This window comes from Natrix helvetica (assembly GCF_964273705.1).
Source record: "Natrix helvetica genome assembly, chromosome: 5".
NCBI classification, from domain to species: Eukaryota; Metazoa; Chordata; class Lepidosauria; order Squamata; family Natricidae; genus Natrix; species Natrix helvetica.
In genome coordinates, this window is record NC_138551.1 from 26,707,837 (window position 1) to 26,730,053 (window position 22,217).

Below are 22,217 nucleotides of genomic sequence, written 5' to 3' on the forward strand. Positions count from 1 at the left end.
TGCCGAAAACTTTTGCCGAAAAGATTTGTCATCACTGCTATAGAGCACTGCACACCAAGACAACTAGACACAAGGACAGTTTTTTCCCCTGAATGCGATGATCACTCTGCTAAGCAAATAATTCCCTCACCACTGCCAAACTATTCACTAAGGCTACATTACTATTACTATTAATCTTCTCATCCTTCCTATCACCCATCTCCTCCCCCTTATCACTTTATGACTGTAACTTTGTGGCTTGTATCCTTACAATTTATATTGATATTGATGGTTTCCTGATTGCTTATTTGTACCCTATGACTATCATTAAGTGCTGTACCTTATGATTCTTGACGAATGTACCTTGTCTTTTTATGTACACTGAGAGCATATGCACCAAAGACAAATTCCTCGTGTGGCCAATCACACCTGGCCAATAAAGTATTCTATTCTATTCTATTCTATTCTTATTCTCTTCTCTTCTATTCACCAACGGCTTTAGGACTTCAAACCTGGTTCTCTAGCTTCGTTAACTTAAGACGTATGAACTTCAACTCCCATCATATAGGGTTTCCTGCCTAGGCAGGGGGTTGGACTAGAAGACTTCCAAGGTCCCTTCCAACTCTACTATTGTATTATTGTATTATTGTATCATTTTATGACTTTCCCACCGAGGCAACAAGACCCTCATGCCGCCGCTGCCTCCCTGCTTAGAACTGAGCTATTAATAGCACGGAGACGCTCCCCCACCCCTCTTCGCTTAACCACCAATGACGTCAAGGGGAGGGAGGGCGGCGCTGGCTTTTCAGACACGGTCGCGAGGCGAGGGTTCTTTTCCCGGCGTGCACCGCTCTGTGCTGCGTCATCGACGCCCGGGCGCAAAAGGGCTAGTCACTGCGTGGCCGGCTCCGGGTGCGGTCGACGTGCGTTCAGTTCCGCGATTCTTCGTCATGGCCTCTGCTGGGAGTCACGTTTCTCCCGCCGTCGCGGGCGCCCCGCTCTCCTCAGCGCCGCCGCCTCCTCCTCCTCCTCCTCCTCCTCCTCCTGCTCTCCCTGCCGGGATTCTGATCGGCGACCGGTTGTACTCGGAGGTGTCGCTGACTATCGACCACTCGCTCATCCCCGAGGAGCGGCTCTCTCCGACGCCTTCCTTGCAGGACGGACTGGACTTGCAGAGTGAAACCGACCTCCGGATCTTGGGCTGCGAGCTCATCCAGGCCGCGGGCATTCTCCTCCGTCTGCCACAGGTCAGCGCAACCGGAGCCGAACATATGAGGGAAAAGAAGAAAAGCGGTGGTGGGTTGGGGGCGGCGGGGGGGGTGGAAACTAACGGACGGGAAGGCCTGGTCTGGACCTAACCGAAATCCCGGCCCTTCCAATTTTCCAACGGGAGAGAACGGAGGGTTAGAAAAGTCGGGGCGTTAGAAAGGCCCACTGTGGTGGAGACGCAGGAGAAGGAAAAAGAGGGAGTGGGGAAAGGAAACGGGCGCTTGATGCAAAATGGCGGCGGCTTCGCGACCTCGGCCTGCTTGACAGGCCCAGCTCTGTCGCCGCTTCCGGGAAGAAGCGAGGGGGGGGGGGTTGAAGCGCTGCCGCTCCTGCGCATGCGCCTTTCTACGGGTGCCTGAGATGGCTGATCTTTGTCTCCTCCCCGTCTGGGGATTGGATTCGCAGGTGGCGATGGCGACCGGGCAGGTGCTGTTCCATCGTTTCTTTTACTCCAAGTCCTTCGTCAAGCACAGTTTCGAGGTGAGTTCTAGGGCCATCAGGGAAAGGGAAGCTGGGTGGACTTGGGGGGGGGGGTGTTGGAATGTTTTTGTGTATTATAATAATAAATGAGGGTCGGGTTCAAAGGCCGTTTTCACAGAAAAATTGGCTTTTTTCCCCTCCCAGATTGTGGCTATGGCCTGCATTAATCTTGCTTCCAAAATTGAAGAAGCTCCCCGTCGGATAAGAGATGTGATCAATGTTTTCCATCACTTACGCCAACTAAGAATAAAAAGGTAAGGCCAACTCCATTTTTTTAATTACCTGAAACATACCTGTGTATTTTGTTTAATCGTATACTCACACAATGTAGTCTCAAACTTGTGGAGGTTTCAGTTGCACAGGGTTACTTCAGTAGGTTGAGGGGTCTTTGAATTGTTTCTGTGCAGGTCTGTTAATGTAGGTTTTTGAAAATGGTCTGCAGATTATAGTCATTTATTTACGTAGCTGGTTTACTCCTGTAAGTAAGGTTAGAGGTCTAATGTGTTTAATAACTAATTGATCAAAAATTGATGGAAGTCTAAGGCGTTAAGTTGGTACTTGTTGTTTATTTTATGTTGCATCAGACTTTGCTATGGTGACTTATTAAATCTGAACTACAGTTAATGTATTGATACAGTCATTGGTGTAGAAGCAAGTAGATTTTATCTAAGATAGTACTTTGGAATATCTACATTTAATTTTCAAGTTGACGGTAGTATTATTGGTTTGGACAGTTGACAGCAATTTGATTTACAGCAGATACCTGTTTTTAATAGTATCCTCAGTGACATAAGCAAATGAAGCCTGAAAGCCACCTGAACCTAAGAACATGAACCAAACTTGTTGTTCATCATGCTTTTGCGTGCTTTAGTGACTTAGAACTGTTTTGTTGTGGAATTGTGCTAAGCTTTTAATATAAAACTAGGGAACTTTTTAAAAATAAATTGAAAGTTAGGAAATCTTTAAAGAAACACTATAGTTTCTAGATTGTTTCCTTGTTTTAATCCATTCATTTTATCTGAGTGAATTTAGTAGTGATAAAGATGATTTCGGTGATTCCTGGAAATTTAGTGAAGTTCCCAAGAAGTTGTGTCTTATAGGATAGTGGGCCATTCTAACACGATAAGTGTTTTGGATATATTTAGGTATTTATGCTGAATAAAAAATATTCATTGCCTATTTTGGCAAAATACATATGGCTTAATGTTGCTTATTTGCTTTTCAAGCATTTTCTTAAAATATGCATTTTATTTTGAATGTAAATGCAGAAAGGGCACTTTTAGCTATACTTTGATTCCAAGTGAAGCAAATATATCATGGCCAGTGAGTCTAAGACATCATTATCTAGGTTCTGATTTAACTACTTGTATATATTTTAATTATTTTTTAAAGCTTATAAACTAACATTCCAAACATTGGCATTCTGCTTTAGGTGTCAGTGTTGTATTGGGGAACTATGTTTCATTTATGTTTCTAATTAATCTAATTTAAATATTCTCTGAAAATTCTGCAACAAATCTGGTTATGGAAACTTAAAATTTGGCATGCAGGTTCTTTTTTTTTTAACAGGATGTAAGTATATTTCTGTGCGTGTTACAATTTTACAAACAAATCAGTTGTACACGTTATTAACTTTAGCTCTTTTTTCCCTTGCAACCGACTATACAGCGACCAGCTACATTTACCAAAGCCTGGGTGATGTGGAGTGGTTCATAGAGATGAAGCTGTCGTCATGGCAACAGTGAGTGACGTATGGAAAATCCCCAAGGAGAAGCCAGTGCTCTCAGAATAGGTCACTGGAACCGGGGACTGACAGGTTGGGCATTGGTGAACAATTTGGAGGAACTCCTGTATCTTGGGTTAAGCTTTTATCTTTGCTGTCCAGGTTTTTGGAAACTAGTAAAATGTGTGTGTATATGTGTGAATTTTAAATACAAATCTTATCTGTGTTTTGCTGAATAACTTTATTTCATAATAATTTATTCTGCTGAATTTGAGGGTCCAAGGTGAATATTTCACCTTTACAACAGTGTTCCTATCTATGTACAAATGACTACTCTCAATGTGTAACATTTTATTGAATGATATTTTTCTACAGATTGTTTTAAAACTCAAGTATTTTCCTTTATAAAACCCAAATCAATTGAATATGCAAATTAATCTTTAAGAATATAATTAGCATACGTTTTCAGTGATAGTAGGAAATGTGTACTTTGTTTCATTTGGAATAAGATTCTTGTTGATTTTGGAAGAATAAAAGCAGGTGGATTTGTAAAGTAAAAGTAAATACGCATGCTTAGCAATTGACAAAAAAATCAATGTTTTGCTTGTGAAGGTCCAGTCACATCACTTTGAGGTATTGCCTGAATAGAATAAAATATGGGTCTGTTAGATAATTTCAATATTTGCATTCATTCTAACAAATTTAGTGAGGAATTCACAGAAAATGTATGTATTAGAAGTTCCACGTTTTTTAATCAAACCAGAACTATTCCAAATAAGACATTTCTGATTTAAGAATGTGACTTTCCTGAAATTTATAGTATATTGATTATTCCACTTTCTTTTCTGTGCTTTATCAACAATACACAAAATGGGACATAAAGAAGGTTAAGATGTGAGAAGCCAAAATCCTAGAGATGCTAAATCCGTGTACACATGTATATAGGTGGTACTTAGCAGGGAGAAATATAAAATAGATATTCAGACTTATATCAAGAATGGAAGACAATGTTACTTGTTAACAGACAAATAGATAGCAAAGCTAAGTACTTGTCTTCATATATTTTGGTCCTAAATGCCCCTCACAGACCTTAGGGTTTATTTCTATAAATATAAACAAAACCCAGGTGGTGCAGTGGTTAAAGTGGAATTTTGTGGGTAAACTCTGCCAACAGCCTGGAGTTCAATCCTGACAGGGCTTACGGTTGACTCAGCCTTCCATCCTTCCGAGGTTGGTAAAATGACCTGGATTGTTGGGGCAATATGCAAATAATGCTTCTAGATTGCAAGCTGCCCAGAGAGTGATGTAAAGCACTATGGGTGGTATATAAACCTAAATTCTATTGCTACATATTCTGGCTGTAAGCAGTTACACAGTTCTTGCCAGAGCACTCAAGTGCTGAGTTAAAATTGCAGCAAAGTCTTATGGGGGAGATGGATGGTATAAAAATTTAATTAAAAAGTGTTTTTCTTAAGGATCAGTTGCGACAAATGCAGGCAAGGAAAAGTGTGCCTTTGGACATGTATGTGCGTGTATGTATACAGACACATGCAAATTTAAAATTAAATATGGCACATAAATTTAGATTGAGAAAGATACTGAGTTAATGATTTGACCCCTGGTTGTGGGTTCAGGACAATATTTCAAATTGTAATGGTTTAGAGTTTTACACAGATAATTAGATACTTAACAGACTTGCAGACTGTCATTTGTATTTACTTACAAGATAGTCCAGCTTTACAATTTGCTTCCAGTGAAATGTATTTAATTTATCTTCTAATATGGCTAAATATATTACACTTGGGTACATCACTTTTATTCCAATGGCGGAATAATATTGGAAGCAGTTGAGCAATTGTTTCATCTCATATATGCCTCTACAAGGAGGGCTTTAACTGTCATTGTTCAATTAACATATTTTTCAGATATAAATATGTAAAAATTATCTTGCCTTTTATACTCTGGTGAATTAATCTATTTCAGAGAAAGCAAATATAAAACATATTTCTGTTAAAATTTCTAGGTAGTACAGTATTAAATAAAATATTGAGCCTTTTAATCTTGAAATACATTCCAGATCCAAATAGCAAACACCTTCCAATGTTTACATTTATCCAAAAACCTGTAGAATATTCTATCTCCCTCCATACCATGCTAAGGTTATTCAGTTTGGCATATTTCAAAGGATGAGTGGAACATTCTGGAGTTGTTCAGTTGTTGCACATTAGTTTGTGCTCCTTATCAAAACTTTCTCATAATAATTGCAAACTGCTTATTTTATAAGTGGAATTCACTTATGGATTTTGCTTAAGTAATATGGTCAATTGCCAAGAGCTACCCAGATAAATATTTTAAATCTTAATACAGATAAGTTTGTTGATATTTCTATGGTTTTGGGAAAGCTTTATTGTTTGCCTTAAAGACAAACGGCATAATTTTAGGTCAAAATAGAGTTTGAAATTTAATTGAGGTTATAAAAATGCATGTTTGTGTAAGAAGCAGTTCAATAAAATTGGGAAAACACATGCATTTTCAGGAGTTAAATTAGTATAGAATTGAAGATGAGATTTGCTTGTTCATACCTCAAAACAATAGTGTGAATTTGGAGAAAGATTTTGCTAAAAAATTTCCTAGGACAAATGACTACATAAGTAACATTTACCTGTTTAAGTTGCAGACCAACAGATAATTGGAACATCATAGAGATGTATACTTCTCTATATTTTTTTATTTCTCAGATGTCCTGTAGCTCTAAACTAACTTGAATGGCATTTGAATCAAACAGTAGTTATAGGAATGTAATCTGATAGATATGATGTCATTTGGCGCTCTGCATAACTAATTAAAGTAGGAATGTGATTTGCTTTTCTCTGTCCAGTTAAAAATGGGTAACATTCAGAATATTACACTACTAACAGATAACAAAGGTAAGAGATTGACACATTTTCTGAGTCCATAGTGCTTATTTTGGGGGGATATATATTTGGAAAAATATATTTTTGGAAAAATATATTTTCCCCAAGCTTTTTGTTAAATATGAAATGTTCTAGAATTCAGAGTAAAGTAGAATGCCTAGCGTTCTAAGGTATGAAAGTACATTTCTCTGTCCATCTAAATGTCAAATAGGGAAACAGTGGGAAAAATTGTAGTAATATGCAAGACTGCATAACATTTTTAACATTTTGTTTTGGGCATTAAATAAATTAAATAATTTTTTTAATTTATTTTTTATATTTGTTAAAAAGTGAGAATTACCCAAAATCATAGACTATCCACAAAATGTAGAAATACAGAAATTAATATGATTTCTTGTTTGTCATTGCTTTTTAAACTTTTTGTGCCATATCCAACATCGGACCTTGACAATCATGTTGGCGATCCTATATAGCCGCACAAAAAAGTGTTGCTGAGTTTTGTCCAAAACAGTCCCTTAGATTTTGAAGCCATGATGTTCTTCTCCTGCCTGGACCTTGTTTGCCTTCAATCTTTCCTTGGAGGATTAAGTGAAATATGCCATATTTTTCTGGGTGTCACATCACATGTCCAAGATATTCTTTCACTTTTTTATGATTTTATAATGGAAGAAATTGTGTGCCTGTCTCTCTGACTTTCTTTACATACACATAGACACATGCACCTATTTTCTCACTGAATAGCAGGGAAAAAATATTAAAGGCTTTCATTTACTTACCCATGCATAACAGATTTATTTTACAGAGTTGAAACTGTCAAGCGGAAATTGAAATGTTGTATATACCAGTAAGTTCCTTTTCAGCTAATGAAAACTTTCCCTGAGAAACTGCCGGGACACTCTTGTCTTGTAGCTCAATTGTCTTTTTAATGAAGTATCTTTCAAATGTCTCATTGCAAATATTTACAGGTAAATAAAATTTTAGGTAATGACTTTTTAGTTAACTTGGACAGCACAAGATTAAAGCTTAAACTTGTTTGCAGGAGTTCAAAATCTGGTTTCTGTTGCCATTAGTTGGTTGGAAAGGGAAAACAGAGAAGCTGCTGTCTTCGATATAGAAAAGCGTTTTGACTCTATCTCTTACAAACTGTAGGACTCCAAGCCCATTGATACTTGATCAGAACTACATAAACACCAAAAATCAAGTAATCAAAGCAGAAAGGAGGGTGCTGAAGGAATTGGGTTTTTGTGTTCATGTCAAGCATCCACATAAGGTGAGTCTTCTAAAGTGTTTGCTTTCCAGTATTAAACTATATATGTATTTCCATAATGATGGAGAAGGTAAAGAGGGTTTTTTTTGCATTTGCACTACTATAGCATAAGTATAAGTGCCTTCTTCAGAAAAGATAACACTTGGAACCAGTAGAAAGAGTGGTTTTGATTTTTCAGAAGCTGCTAGAAAACTTTAAATCTAATTATGATTGATTTATGCTCAAAGTGAGATTGGAATAAAATGTGTTAATTTTTTCAATAACTGATTTAATACATGTTGCTTTTTATTTCATCCCTCAGATCATTGTTATGTACTTGCAAGTCTTAGAATGTGAACGTAGTCAAACTCTCGTCCAGACAGCCTGGTAAGTTATTTCCTTCTTTTTTAACATTTCTTAGCCAGAAAAATAGTAGCAGAAAAAAAAACAAGCTCGATGTCCAAATACCAAGTAATGAACTGTAAGTTAAAAAACCAAAAAAACAAAGCAAATTCTTGTGGAGTGTGCTGCTGCTTGTTTTCTGCTTACTATTTTCATGGCTTTCAATAATGCATTTCCTTGGAGAACTCAATTTAACTTTTTTCTTTTTTCTACTCTTTAATTAAAGGGTAGTCCCTGATGGTAAGTCATAGAACTCTGCCCTCTGCACCACAGCTCATGATCTGAGGATGGCCTGATTGGCTGCCTCTCTCTCCAGTCAATCCAGTGCAAGCTCTCAGCCAAGATTTACTGAAGTGGTCCATATCCAGCGGGCAGCATCTTCTAGTTCTGTCGGGGTGTCAAAAGGATTTGTATATTTGATTCTAGAACTACCTATTCAATATACATAATCATGAAATGTATACTTGTTGTCCTAGTTAAAGGGGTTATGACATTACCTATTAAGGTAAATCATATAAGATTTAATTCTATCCTCCAAGCATCTATTTATTTGGGAGGGTTGCCTAACTGGGGGATTATTTTCCTCTGTGCATGCCAAAAGCTAGCACATGTCTCATTTATAGGCATATTGATGAGTGAAGGTTTCCACACAGAAAATTCACAATAGGGCTGTAGGTATGTTTGGAAGTTACCTGCTAGGTTTAGAGAAATACTTCATTACTTAGTTTTAGATTAGCAATGACTATTGCATTGTAAGAAATGTTTAAATTGTTACCCTGCAATTTTATATTGTACCTATAGAAATATGTGTACAGTTGTCATTCACATCTCTCTCTGGTCTCACAGATGATCTAAAAGTAATTGTAAATATTTTAATTATTTTTTAAAATACAGAATGCTAAATCAAATCTGGTTGATATCCCTAAGAGACTAAAGCATATGCTTATATCAATCCCTTCAATATAATGGGATGTAAAATATTTTTTTAGTGTAATATGTTTAATTTTTGATGGCTACAAATTTGCTGTAGATTATGTTAATCTGTATGAATTTAACAGATCAATAACAATTCAGTGATTTTTAAAAGAAATTGGTCACGTGAATTAATAATTTTGGAGGTAAAGTTTAGTTGATGGACACTTCCAAAAATACTTTAAAAATGCATTAACTTTTGTTAAGTCTTTTGTGTTGAGGTGCACTGCATTGTAATAGTAAAGACTGAACTCAAAACTCAGCTTGTACTTTCATGGGGTTCTAGAGAGATAAAAAGAGCCTGTGTGTTACAGTGGTCCAGGGGCATTTGAGGCATTTTGTCTTTATGGCAGATTCTTTGACAAATGGGAACCTATATTACTGAAATAAAAGAAAAAATAATAAAGTAGATTGAGTCTCCAACTTTCTTTGCTTGATTTTATGGTATCCCTTAAACTGGAAACACATTGAGGTTTATATTTTTCAGGAATTACATGAATGACACTCTTCGAACCAATGTATTTGTTCGATTTCAAGCAGAAACTATAGCTTGTGCTTGCATCTATCTTGCTGCTAGAGCTCTTCAAGTAAGTATTTTTCTTTCTTCTTTGCTCATAGCTTTTGTATATTTTCAATTTTTTATATTGATTCTATGAATCATAATGGGGACTAACCGACAGAAATCCAATCCCAAAGGAGTTGGAATCCCATACAAATGAGATTGCCTGTGAAACGTATCTAGAAACGTCAGTTCAAAATACTGCAGTCTGCATGATTATGTGTAAATCTAGATTTGCATGTGTCACTTCTCTTGCGGAAGCTGCATTGGTTGCTGATTTGCTCCCTAGTTCAATTTAAGGCACTAATTACTGCCTTTAAAGTCCTACATGGTTTGAGACCAGGTTATTTGAAGGACTGCTTTTTCCCAGTTATATTACTCGACCTATGAGATTAGCAACAATGGGTATTTTATGGATCTCATCTATCAAGGAAATCCTCCTAGTGAGATCAAGTAGAAGGTCTTTTTCCCCAGCGGAGATAAGACACCCCTCCATTTTGATACTCCTCCGAAAGGCCCTGAAGATGTAATTTTGCCAGTTGATATGGAGTGGCTTGTTTAAATGTCGTTGAATGTAGGGTGGATTGGATTTTGTATTTGAGGTTTTAATCTTATAAACTGCTCAGAGTCACCAGGACTTAAGTTGGGCAGCCGTATAAATTTATTTAATAAATTAAAAATAAATAATGAAAATATTACATGTATAGATTTTCAGTATGAACTTGCCTGGGAGTTAATGTCAACAAGAGATACCTTTTTAAAAGGGCCTACATTTTGAGAAGTCTGTTGGGTCCTTTCAGACTCTTCAGATCTATGGAATCTTGGAAAAAATAGATTTGTAACTTTTTTGTTAACATTTTGTCTTCTAGATTCCTTTACCTAACCGTCCTCATTGGTTTTTGCTTTTTGGAGCTACTGAAGAAGACATTCAGGAGATATGTTTAGCAACACTTAAGCTTTACACTAGGAAAAAGGTAATGTTCTGTATCTATATAAATGGCATTACAAATATTACAGTGTAGCTATTTCCCTTACTGTATGCATTCCAGTTGTTTATTTGGTAGTTTTGGTAGCTCCAGTCAGCGTGTATGGATACTTGGGGATAATTTCAAGAAAAGTAAAATAGTAATAGTGAATCTACTATTGTAGAAAAGACATAGTTTAAAAAAAAAACCTAATTTACTATGTTGAAAAGCTTTATACTGAAACAAAGTAAAAATGTACTAAATCACCTGGAGAAGAAGAAAAAACAAAAAAGAAAAAAATAATTATTTAAGAAACAGCAACAAAATTAACAGAAAATAATATAAATTATACCTAGTCCATACGGAATCATAATGTCTAGCCTTACCTGTCTAATGCACACATGATTCAAAGGCTGGGAGTTGACAGATGTTAAGCCAACAATTGGAATCTGGAACACATGCATTCTTCCATGAGTATATGGTCTTTTCTTTCTCAACAGAACAAACTAGATATAAAAGGTCTTTATAGATTAAAATATTTTAGATTTGGGGAATATAATATAATAAAATCTTAACAATCGGAACTCTTAGCTGCCATCGAAGAACTAGGTCACCATAATAATGTCTAACTAATAATGAGTTATAAGTGGACGTCCATATGACATCTGGATGACAACCTTCACATTTATTCCATCTCCAACACAGAAAGAGCGAGTCAACATTTTTAATGTCAGGGGCCTCTTGTGGTCAGCTTCTTTCTATCTCATCTAACTTAAGCTAACTTTTTATATAGTTTCCTGATTTATGGATCATTTTAATTCACAAATGTGTTTCTGCACATATGTACCTGAGAGCACCTTCTGACAATGTAGAAGCCATTTTTTAAAAAAAAGTTCAACCACCTAAATTTCACTGTTAGAAAGTACAACAAGCTGATCTATGTATCCATTTTGGTATGAACTGACTTTTGGACTCATGTTTTTACAGCCTAATTATGAATTGCTTGATAAGGAAGTAGAAAAAAGAAAAATGGCTCTACAGGAAGCTAAATTAAAAGCCAAAGGATTAAATCCAGATGGAACGCCAGCGCTTTCAACATTGGGAGGCTTTTCGCCAGCTTCCAAGCCATGTAAGTTTTATTTACTAATCGTTGCCATTTTGACTATGTGCAGCCACAATCAGCTCTAGATTTTATGCTTTTTAATTATATATTGCTTCAAAAGCTACTGTAATGATTTTGTCACAGGATCTGATTTGGTAGTTAAGTATCTATGTTCTGAAACCTATTGAATATGATAATAGAACTCATTAAGCCTCTGAATCCTTGCTGTCCAAATGTTGTAGCCATTGTATACTTGACAAAGGTATGCACAGGTTTTTTTTAAAAAAACTGCTAAAACCCTGTTTTGCTTCAAACTCAACAGGTGCGTTGTGTCCTGGAAGCTCTACCATCCATTTTATAATTAATTAGTCAATCCTCCTCCAATAGCTCAGCATAGCATACCTTACCAGCCTGCCAGGCCCTCCAATTTTCTTGTTCAGTTTTGCAGCATAACATAATTCACCATGTTCCCTAGTGGTTTACTCAAGTTGTCCTCCTTCCCTGCTCCTTCTTAGCTGCTTCATTATATCCTTGACTCCTTTTTCCTATTCTATCTTATTCTGTATTTGGAGCAAGCATGCATGTTTTGAAATTGTTCGTGCATGAATTATTTGTCATATTCCTAATATTTAGCAACTCCTTTATGAATGGCCAGCTTGGGGAATGCAAGTTATCTTAATATGTACCGTGTTTCCCCAAAAATACGACAAGGTCTTATTTTCCTTTGCCCCCTGAAATAAGCGCTTATTATTTTTGAGGTGTGGGAGGCATCATGGCTGCTGCTGTGTTGCAATATTTTCAGGGAGGGCTTATTTTCGGGAGAGAGCTTATTTTAGCGCATGCATTCAAAATCCCGATTGGATTTATTATCCAGGGAGGTCTTATTTTCAGGGAAACAGGTTAAGCATTTTGGAAAGCATGGATGTGAAAAAAGAATCTGCCAAATGGTCCTTACAATATGCAAGTTAGCATATGGTAATGCTTAAAAATTTGTGAATCTTTTTGAACTTTCAATATTTCTGTGTAAATGAAACCTGAAATATGATCTCTGCTCTGCACAAGTGCTAAAGCAAGATGAAGAGAACTCAGTTAAATAAATCGGCCAAAATCAAACTTGAAAATGACCCATATTTGTTTGGCAAAAGTATGTGAATCTTTGCTATCAGTAATTGCTGTGTTCTGCTGCCCTTGATCAGAGTAACAGCAACTAAATATATTACTGTTGCTCAGTCCTGCAAATTGGCTTGCAGGAATTTTATCTCAATCCTCCTTACAGAGCAGTGTCAACTCGACATTGGTGGGCTTCATCACATGAGCTGCCAACTTCTAATCCTTCACACATTTCTATAGAATTGAAATCAGGGAAATTGATTTGCCTATTCTAAAACATTAACTTTCTTGTACTTTAACCATTCTTTAGTCTAACCATTCTTTAGTCGTACGACTGATGTGCTTTGACCATGTTTCCCAAATGTGATAAGGTTCTTATGAGCCACGGTAGCACAGTGGTTAGAGTGCAGTATTGCAGACTACTTCTGCTGACTGCCAGCTACCTGCAATTTGGCAGTTCAAATCTCACTAGGCTCAAGGTTGACTCAACCTTCCATCCTTCCAAGGTGGGTAAAATGAGGACCCAAATTGTTGGGAGCAATATGCTGACTGTTAGTCTAGAATTCTTTTGAGATCTGGGCTATTACATGCCTTGCTTTTGTGGTACTCTTGGTTAGTCAACCATTCCTTGGGAAGTTAACAATGGTTTTGAATTTGAAGACAATCTGCCTCACAATGGATTGATGGAGTCTGAACTCTCTAGAAATAGTTTGATAACCTGTTCAAGCCATTATACACTCCCATGTACCTGTGTTATAATCAGACTTCAATATTAAATACCAAGAATTCTGTTCTATAAATAGGGTAGGATCTCTCACATTCATACTTGATTCATTCCATTGAGTGAAATACCTGACTGCTTCAAATGAATTGATAATCCTAGAGGTTCACATACTTTTGTTACACACACACACACACACACACACACGTGAACAGTTTTCTTACATAACTGAATGGGGACATTGTTTTTGACTCATGTTTAATTGGCTTCATTTTATCTAATTTCAGGGTTTATGTGGAGAATAGATCACATTTTAAATCATATTTATGAAAAAATACTCAAACTTCAAAAGGTTCACAAACCTACATTACCTTGAAAACACTGACATCATTTATTTCAAATAATAGGAATCCAAATTGGGAGAGGCTTCTTTGGAAATTACTGATCTTAATTTTTCAGAACGCAAAAGCTAGTCTAAGGGGGAAGATAAAAGCTAGCTGCCAATGTTTTAAACCAAGAAAAAATTAAAGTTAATGGTAGTTGATAATTAAAATCTAGTTACTGGTTACAGAAAAAGAATATTTACCTTGGATTATTTTATTTCTTAGCATCTCCAAGAGAAATAAAAACAGAAGAAAAATCTCCAGTGTGTATTAATGCAAAAACTATCAAAAAAGAACCAGAAGACAGGCAGATGGTTTCCAAAAGTCCTTATAATGGGTAAGTGATGAGGTTTTCACAAAACAGAAATAACGTTTTTTTCCCCCAAAACTGGGACATATCATTCCACTTCATAAGTTCTGCCCAACTGTTCAGTTATGATAAATTATGACATCATTATTGAGTTTGTTATTAAATAGCATGCAAAACAAAATTCTGAATGATCCCAGAATCTTATTTTATACAAGTAGGCTTGTTGTCTCTGTTCTCTTCCTCCAATAGATTCTAGCATGGCATATCCTTACATCATGTTCTTCTGCTCATCTCAGATTTTTCCTCTCTTCTGTTCGGCCTCCAACATCCTTGCCTTTTTTTCTACCTCCCCCATCTAGAAAAAACTATGTTCAGACCTTCTTTTTTTTTTTACATACATGGACAGAACCAACGGAAACCTGGGTTTAGGTTACGGCATGAACCTCTCAAAACCAGCTGTTTGTTCTCTGCTCTGATGAATGATTTCAGCACAACTTATTTTCCTCATACTTAGAAGTAACAGTTTGTAATAAGTTTTGTCCCAGGCTAATTCAATTGAAGAAACTTAATTGTTGCAGCCTATGTAGTAATTAATGCCTTTCTTCCCCCCCCCCCCCCCGCGCCCCTTTTACCAGAATGAGAAAAGAGAGCAAGCGAAGCAGAAGCAGCAGAAGTGGTAGCCGATCAAAGTCAAGAACAAAATCACGATCCAGATCTCACTCTCCGAGGAGACAGTAAGTATTTTTTTAATGATTACTTCATATCTTACAATTTTATTCAAAAAGTGCTTTTATTGTATTGCGTAGTATCTTGGGAAGGTTAATTTTAACTGTGTAATGTATTCATGTTGTGAATGCTTTGAGAACAATTTGGGAGTCTCATTCCAACTTTGGGCCTGCAAATCAACAGATCAGTATTTTGTAAATTCAACTGAAGCATTCCAGGAGGTTTGCAGCTGAGATCCAAAACCCAGCACAATTTAGATTTCAGATAAAAGAAATGTTCTCTCTGAAGGTATCAAAGCAGACAAATAGGGCAAGACAGGTGTATGTCACACCTTTTCCCCCACTCATCTGCATGCCTTGTACCCTAGTGCAACCATCATTTTTCCCAGTGCTTTCCATTCCCTGTCCTCTCCTTGCAGTGCCAGTAGCTTGGGTTGCAAGCATTAAATATTGGCCAGCAGACTGACTCCCAATTTCCCTGGTACCTTTCTTTCCTACTTAGATGACCTGATGGTGCAATTATTAAAGTACAGAATTGCAGGCAAACTCTGTTTAGCCTGGAGTTTGATCCTTATGGGGGCTCAAGGTTGACTCTACCTTCTATCCTTGGAGGACCCAGATTGTTGGGAACAGTATGCCAATAATGCTTGTATATTATAGACTGCCCAGAGAGTGCTGTCAAGACTAAGGGGCAGTATATAAGCTTAAAAGGCTGTGCCATGCTACTTCAGGGGCCCCTGCCGGCAGTGCCCTTTTTCTTAGGTAACTGACGTTCAAATACTTTTTGCTGCAAATTAGCTTACATTTTGATTTCCTACATACTCATGAAGTTTCAATGCAGGATTGAAAGCTGAATTGAATGCCCTAAAAAGAAATAATACATGAAGCACACAGTATCTTCTAGGACACACACTATAGCAGTGATATTCTCCCATAAATGATAGTATTCAGTAGTTTTGTATATCAAACTATAGCAGACTTCCTAATTTTCTATTTTGTTGTAATTGTTTTGCAAACAAATATAATAGGAGTAGCCTGGTAGAAGTAATTTTAGCAACGTAAAAATAATGCTTAACAAAATATGAGCAGTAGGTAATTCAGTGCTGCATTTTGCATAACAAGCTGAAAAGCCATAATGTTGTCTTTTAAGTTACAACAATAGACGGAGTCTCTCGGGAACCTACAGCTCAAGGTCCAGAAGCAGATCACGTAGTCACAGTGGCAGCCCTCGAAGACACCATAATCATGGATCGCCCCATCTAAAACCAAAGCACAGCAGAGAAGAACTGAAAGGAGTAAATAGACACAGTCACAAGCGAAAAAAGTCTCGTTCACGTTCTCAGAGCAAATCTAGGGACCATTCAGACCTCATTAAGAAACATAGACACGAGCGAGGACACCACAGAGACAGGCGAGAAAGGTCTCGTTCATTTGAGAGATCACATAAAAGCAAGCACCATGGGGCTGGCCGTTCAGGACATAGCAGGCACAGGCACTAAATGTGGGCGCATTGCTTATTACCTTTGCTTGGATGTTATACAAGGTATGTGACTCTTTGAAACTTGAAGTCAATTAGGATTTAATTTGAAGCCCAGTATGTCCAGAATGTAAGACACGTTCAAAAAAATGTTGAATTTTTGCACATAAAATACCTTAGCAGTATCATCTAATTTGAAACAATAATCAGGTTAAATTGTATGTGTTTAGGATTGTGGTATCAATATGAAAACTGGAGATCTGTTTCTGTACAAATGTATCTTATTTTTATACAAACATATTGCAGACATTTCTATTTAAGTATAGTTATTTGTTTAAGATAATGGTGGGTACTTTCTTACACTGGTTTTAGTCTGCATGTGTAAAAGATTTTTACAAAAATAAAATAAAATATACAACTTTTTACTACCCTGCTGAATACCTCATTAAACAATCTTTTGTCAAGTTCTGATGTTTTATTAACAAGTCATCATTTCCTCCTAGTTGCTCTTCAGATAACATGGAGAGGCATCTTCTGAAATACCATTTAAACATTACAAAAACTTCTCAAAAAAGATATTGAATGTTGAACCTAGCGAGACTTGTTTTTTGTTCAAAATACGATTAAATAGTAAATCTGAATCAGATAGAGGATCATTATTAAAATTCAAGCCTTCAACTCAGACCTGACTTTGGGTAAACATTTGGGCAAATTTTATTTGAAACAATAATAGTTTGAGCTTCCTTGATTTGAATTTTTCTTCTCAGACTGTTACAAATGCTGATATATTGCCTTGCTGCAATGTAATATATCAGCATTTATAACGCTTAATTGAGATTTATAATTTGTTTATAGTGTTTCTATTGTATTTTCTTAAGCCCATCAGTTTCATGAAGACACCTTCATAGAAGGCCACTCAGGTTTCTGAACTAAATCCGAACATCAAGAACCTGATTTTAATTCTTATTCTGGTGTCCAAAGCTTCACAACTAGACTGGATTTCTGCAAGGTTATAAAAGTTAGTTGTCCTTTCACTTCTCTTGAATTGTAATGTTTTTCCCTCCATCCTTGAGTTGGCAGAGAATAGTACTGCACGAAGTCTGCTCATTGCTGATGCCTATTCTGCCTCTGTTGCATCCAATTCTGGACATCTAGAAATTTAATAAATTATTATTATCATTATTATGACACCAGGGCTTTGTCAGGAATCTTAAAAACATTGCTTTGTTTTTCTTAAATCACATTGTGTTATAAACAAGTCAAAGTGGAAAAACTTGAGAACAGCACTTTTACTTAAAACTTCTTTTTCTCTATAATTTCCAGTCGCTGAGTTGTGGATTCCTCTGTACAGAGCTGACTCCAGCATTTCATTATCAATACTATTTCAGTTTATGATCCTATTTAACTTTAAAACTTGTATACAAAATAATTCTCTTTCCAATTCACGTGGACCATGTCAAGCTCTTATTTTAACAAATAGTATGGTAGAAGAGGTTGACCAGGAACAAAGGGAATGTGAGGGTCTGGAAAAGAGAGAGGTTTTTTTTTTGTAAGTTTATCTGCGAAGAAAAGTCCATCCGGATGTGAAAGATAAGAGAAACTCTTCAAAGAGACTCTGCCTTAGTTCTATAACAAAAGTCTTTGTTTCTTCAGACAAAGACACCATCCTGAAATTGTGCCATCCTTCCTTGCTCTTACCTCCATGATAGAGATGGATAGAGAGGCTGTGCCCATACTTCCACTTCTGCCATTGGGCTGGTGAACATCAATAAGTCATGAGGCTGCTCCTGGATGTGTCAATAAGGAGCAGAAAAATGACATAATTTGGATCTGGCTCATATTAAGTGAAATATAACTAAACGGGATCAACTGCTATGTCAAGAGACAATTGTGCTGTCGTTAAGGAAGGACACATGGAGTAAGAATAAGGAGGGGCAACAAATTATGTGGTACTAAGTCTTTAATGAAGAAGATGGTATACTTTAGGAAGCAGTTCAACTATCACACTGTTAATTAGGAAACATAAATTTCAATGCAAGTCGGAGAGATTTTGTGTCAGTAACCACAATCATTTTTCTTTTATGCAAACAAGGATTTTTTCTTCTAAGAGATATCTAGACATCGGCAGACTTCATGCCTTTAGGGTCTTTTTTTCTCTTTTTTCAGTCATGGGATTTGATGTAAAAAATACATCATTGTACAACCAGGAATTTATTTGCAGCCTTGAACTGACTAGAAGCTACGGTCTTCAAGCTCCTGCTTTCTCCTGCTGATTCATAACATCTCCAGGAAACAGAAATCATTTTGTTGTTGCTGACAACATCCTTGCTGATAATCCGCATATACACCACACGTATCTGCCCACGCCTGTTCTAAATTGCAGTTTACATAACATTCTTAAAATACTATGTGTGTTTTTGGCTTACTGTTCAGGATTGTCTATTTGCTCTCTACAGAATTCTACCACCTCGGTTTCTATGGGCTATTTTTATTTTCAATTTACATGGTAATTTCCTACTTTGAAACATGAGCATGCACACAAACTCTGCCCCACTTCAAGTTTCTTAACTTTGTAAGCTTTCTTAATTCATTTCTATTTTTAATGGAGATAGGAAAGATATACAGCTGACAGCATATCATATCGAGAGACGGGGGGGATACAATCAAGATCAAGTGAGGTACTAATACCACTCTATAAAGCCCTAGTAAGACCACATCTAGAGTACTGCATCCAGTTTTGGTCAACACACTATAAAAAGATGTTGAGACTCTAGAAGAGCAACCAGGATGATTAGGAGACTGGAGACTAAAACATGAAGAATGGTTACAGGAACTGGGCATGGCTAGTCTAGTGATCTGAAGGACCAGGGGGGAGACATGATGGCAGGGTCTCAATATTTGAGGGGCTGCCACAGAGGAGGGGGTCAAGGTATTTTCCAAAGCACCTGAAGGCCAGACAAGGAATAATGGGTGGAAACTGACCAAGGAGAGATTCAATCTAGAAATAAGGAAGAACTTTCTGACAGAACAATCAACCAATGGAATAGAAGTTGCCTTCAGAAGTTGTGGCAACTTCATCACTTGAAACTTTGAAGAGATTGGACAGCCATTTGTTAGAAATGGTGTAGGTTCTCCTGCTTGAGCAGGGTGTTGGACTAGATGACCTATGAGGTCCCTTCCAACTTGTTAATCTGTTAAATATCATGCAAGTCCCTGCAGGTCTAACATGACTAAAACCAGAAAATAAAAGATCACTTTTATTTACACTTTTACTCCTGTTTGCTACTGGAAACTCTATGGTTCTGTGGCTCAACAAATTAATATGTCATTTTTTTTAAAAAAGCTTGAAGCCCACAGAGAACATGTTTGTGGGGACAGGGTAATAGAAACAGCACAGAATTTAAACCCAAGGAGGCCAGTATGTTCATTGCGTTAAGATAAAATGTAATTATAAAGCATTTAGTGACCTGGTCTTAGCGTTTATCAAATGTTATTTGCAGTCTCTGGCCAAAATAGTTGTCTTTTTTTCCCCAAATGACCAGTTGGAACACTTGCTCATTTTACTCCATAATTTTAAAAAAAACTTCATTAGAGATTATTTTTTCTAATTAAACTTGAGAATCCAGGAGAGGGATTTTGACTGTTGAAGAGGCTGTTGAATTACAGCATTTATTCCACAGTGAAGAAATCCACCTTTGGATGGTGGAGTTTTAAGTGTATATTTATATATCTATACATTTATTTGGAGAGTCAGAGACTTGCCAGACCAACATGCATGTTTTTACACACATCAGTTAATTTTATTCTAGCCTACAACACTGATATCACTACCTAATATGTAAAGCTAAAACTGACTGGAGTTGAATGGACTTACTAGCTTTCTACTTGCCACTAGATGACAGTCTACTAATAGGTTTTGCAAGATGTCTTTGTTAGCACACTTTGGTATACACCGAAGAACACATCAAGTATTGTACATTTTTCTACTCAAAACAAAACTATTACATGTAGGGAAAGCAGAAATGTAGACGAGACCATTTGTTATTTTTAATTAAAATTTTAATTTTTTAATATTCTTGTAAATATGAAGCAATGAGTTTTATCCACTATAAAAATTGTTTTGTCCTTGTGTCCTCAATTGTCTAATCACAGTTTTACGTTTTCACCGCTTCAATAAATTTTTACGTATATTTTTGGTTTTGGGATAGTATATTTTTAAAAATGCTTAATGGCTTAAAGGTCTATATGTACTGTAAGTGTGTGGGGAACACAATGAAGGGGATAAAGAGGAGGTCAGATAATGACAGGCATGGAATGATATCATTTCTATCAGATGTCATGACACCAATTTGTATTCCTAACATTTGCATGATGTCATCACCAGCTTACTGTTATTTTGCATCAGCTGCAAACAATGTTCATCAGATATGCTGCTGGATGCAATAAGAATCATTTTAACGCAAACAAACTTATAGTATTCTTCCTATGGAGTAAATCACCAAGATCATGGGGAGCAAAAGAGTTGTAGGGTCACAGCCAGGAAAATATCTTCAGAGACAATAAAACAGATGTCTTAAACCCATGATAGCGAATCTATGACACACATGCCACAGGTGGCGCACACAGCCATATTTGCTGCACGCCAGCCGTCAGCTCCAGTGTGCATGCGCATGCTGGCCAGCTGATTTTCGGCCTTCCGGGGGGAGGCGGTTTTGCCCTGATGTCATATGAGTACATTTGAGTCTCAGAATGTGTGCAGCTTCGAGCTGGCCTTTGTGAAGCTCCCGCAGCAAATTCCCCAATCAGTTGAAATCATGCACTACAAGGGTCTTGAGTGTAGTGGTGGGATGATCTGCAATCTTGGTGTTATCATTGTGAGAGCTGACAGTCATGAGATTGTATACCCTGATAACAAAGTAAGAACAAAACAAAATGAGGAAGGGAAATATTTTTCTCTGCAGTTCTCTTTAGCAGGAACAGAAGAATGTTTATCAAATGCAGGGATACCATACCAAAGGTGGTATTCAACAGGTCGTTCTGACCATTTCTAGAGAACCGATAGTGGAAATTTGGAGTAGTTTGGAGAACCGGTAAATACCACCCCTGACTGGCCCTGCCCCATCTATTCTCTGCCTCCCAAGTCCCAGCTGATCGGGAGGGATGGGGATTTTGCAGTAACCTTCCCTGGAGTGGGGTGGGAATGGAGATTTTACAGTATCCTTCCCCTGCCAAGACCACCAAGCCATGTACACCAAGCCACACACAGAACCGGTAGTAAAAAATTGAATTCCACTACTGTACCGTACGCCACATTCTTCTATAAACGCAGTTATTTGGTGTTTCCATTGGTCATAAAACATCATCAAGCAAAGCAGTTGAAAGTAGTATTTGAATGTATAACGGAACAAGATTGGACAAGAAACCAAAGCATTAATGAAATTTCTCAAAAGAGATTTTGTTGGACTCTTAGTACAAAGACTAAAAAAAGAGTATGACTGATTACATGGCAAATTACACCTGGTTAAATTGTTTGGGTAAGTGTATTGTGATATTTATTCTGGTTCCCGCCAACACTCCTTTTTTTCTGCACATTAATGCCACAGTATTCACCTGTATGAAGCAGACATCTGTCGCCTGGAACAAAACAAAGCCCTGTGGGAAAAGATTTGACCCTCCTCCTGCTACAGAAGCATCCATGTCTGAACCACGATCAGTTTTTCAGCCTCATTAACTTTGGGATGTGCAGGCTTCAACTCCCAGAATTCCCATGCTGGCTGTGGAATTCTGGGAGTTAAAGTCCACACATGAAAGTTGCTGAGGTTGCAAAATATCTAGAATCGGAAAGAACTTGAAACTGATTAAAGCCCCTACTTACACAC

General features: G+C 37.1%; 1 protein-coding gene across 1 annotated transcript; it reads left to right on the forward strand.

The window, feature by feature from the left end:
- The first annotated feature begins 846 nt into the window (after positions 1 to 846).
- CCNL1 (cyclin L1) lies at positions 847 to 16,805 on the forward strand. The gene is made up of 11 exons (XM_081956344.1): positions 847 to 1,226; positions 1,654 to 1,728; positions 1,873 to 1,982; positions 7,516 to 7,636; positions 7,935 to 7,999; positions 9,474 to 9,573; positions 10,415 to 10,519; positions 11,498 to 11,639; positions 14,052 to 14,163; positions 14,772 to 14,870; positions 16,012 to 16,805. Exons 1-11 carry the CDS (start codon positions 930 to 932, stop codon positions 16,358 to 16,360), a joined length of 1,575 nt encoding a protein of 524 aa, XP_081812470.1. The 5' UTR covers positions 847 to 929; the 3' UTR covers positions 16,361 to 16,805.
- The last annotated feature ends 5,412 nt before the right edge of the window (positions 16,806 to 22,217 follow it).

What these genes read in the sequence shown, in the direction of transcription:
- CCNL1 (XM_081956344.1), top strand. Translation starts at nt 930, where the DNA reads ATGGCCTCTGCTGGGAGTCACGTTTCTCCCGCCGTCGCGGGCGCCCCG. An exon ending in TCGTCAAGCACAGTTTCGAG is followed by an intron (nt 1,729 to 1,872) that starts GTGAGTTCTAGG and finishes TTCCCCTCCCAG; the next exon opens with ATTGTGGCTATGGCCTGCAT. An exon ending in TTCGCCAGCTTCCAAGCCAT is followed by an intron (nt 11,640 to 14,051) that starts GTAAGTTTTATT and finishes TTTATTTCTTAG; the next exon opens with CATCTCCAAGAGAAATAAAA.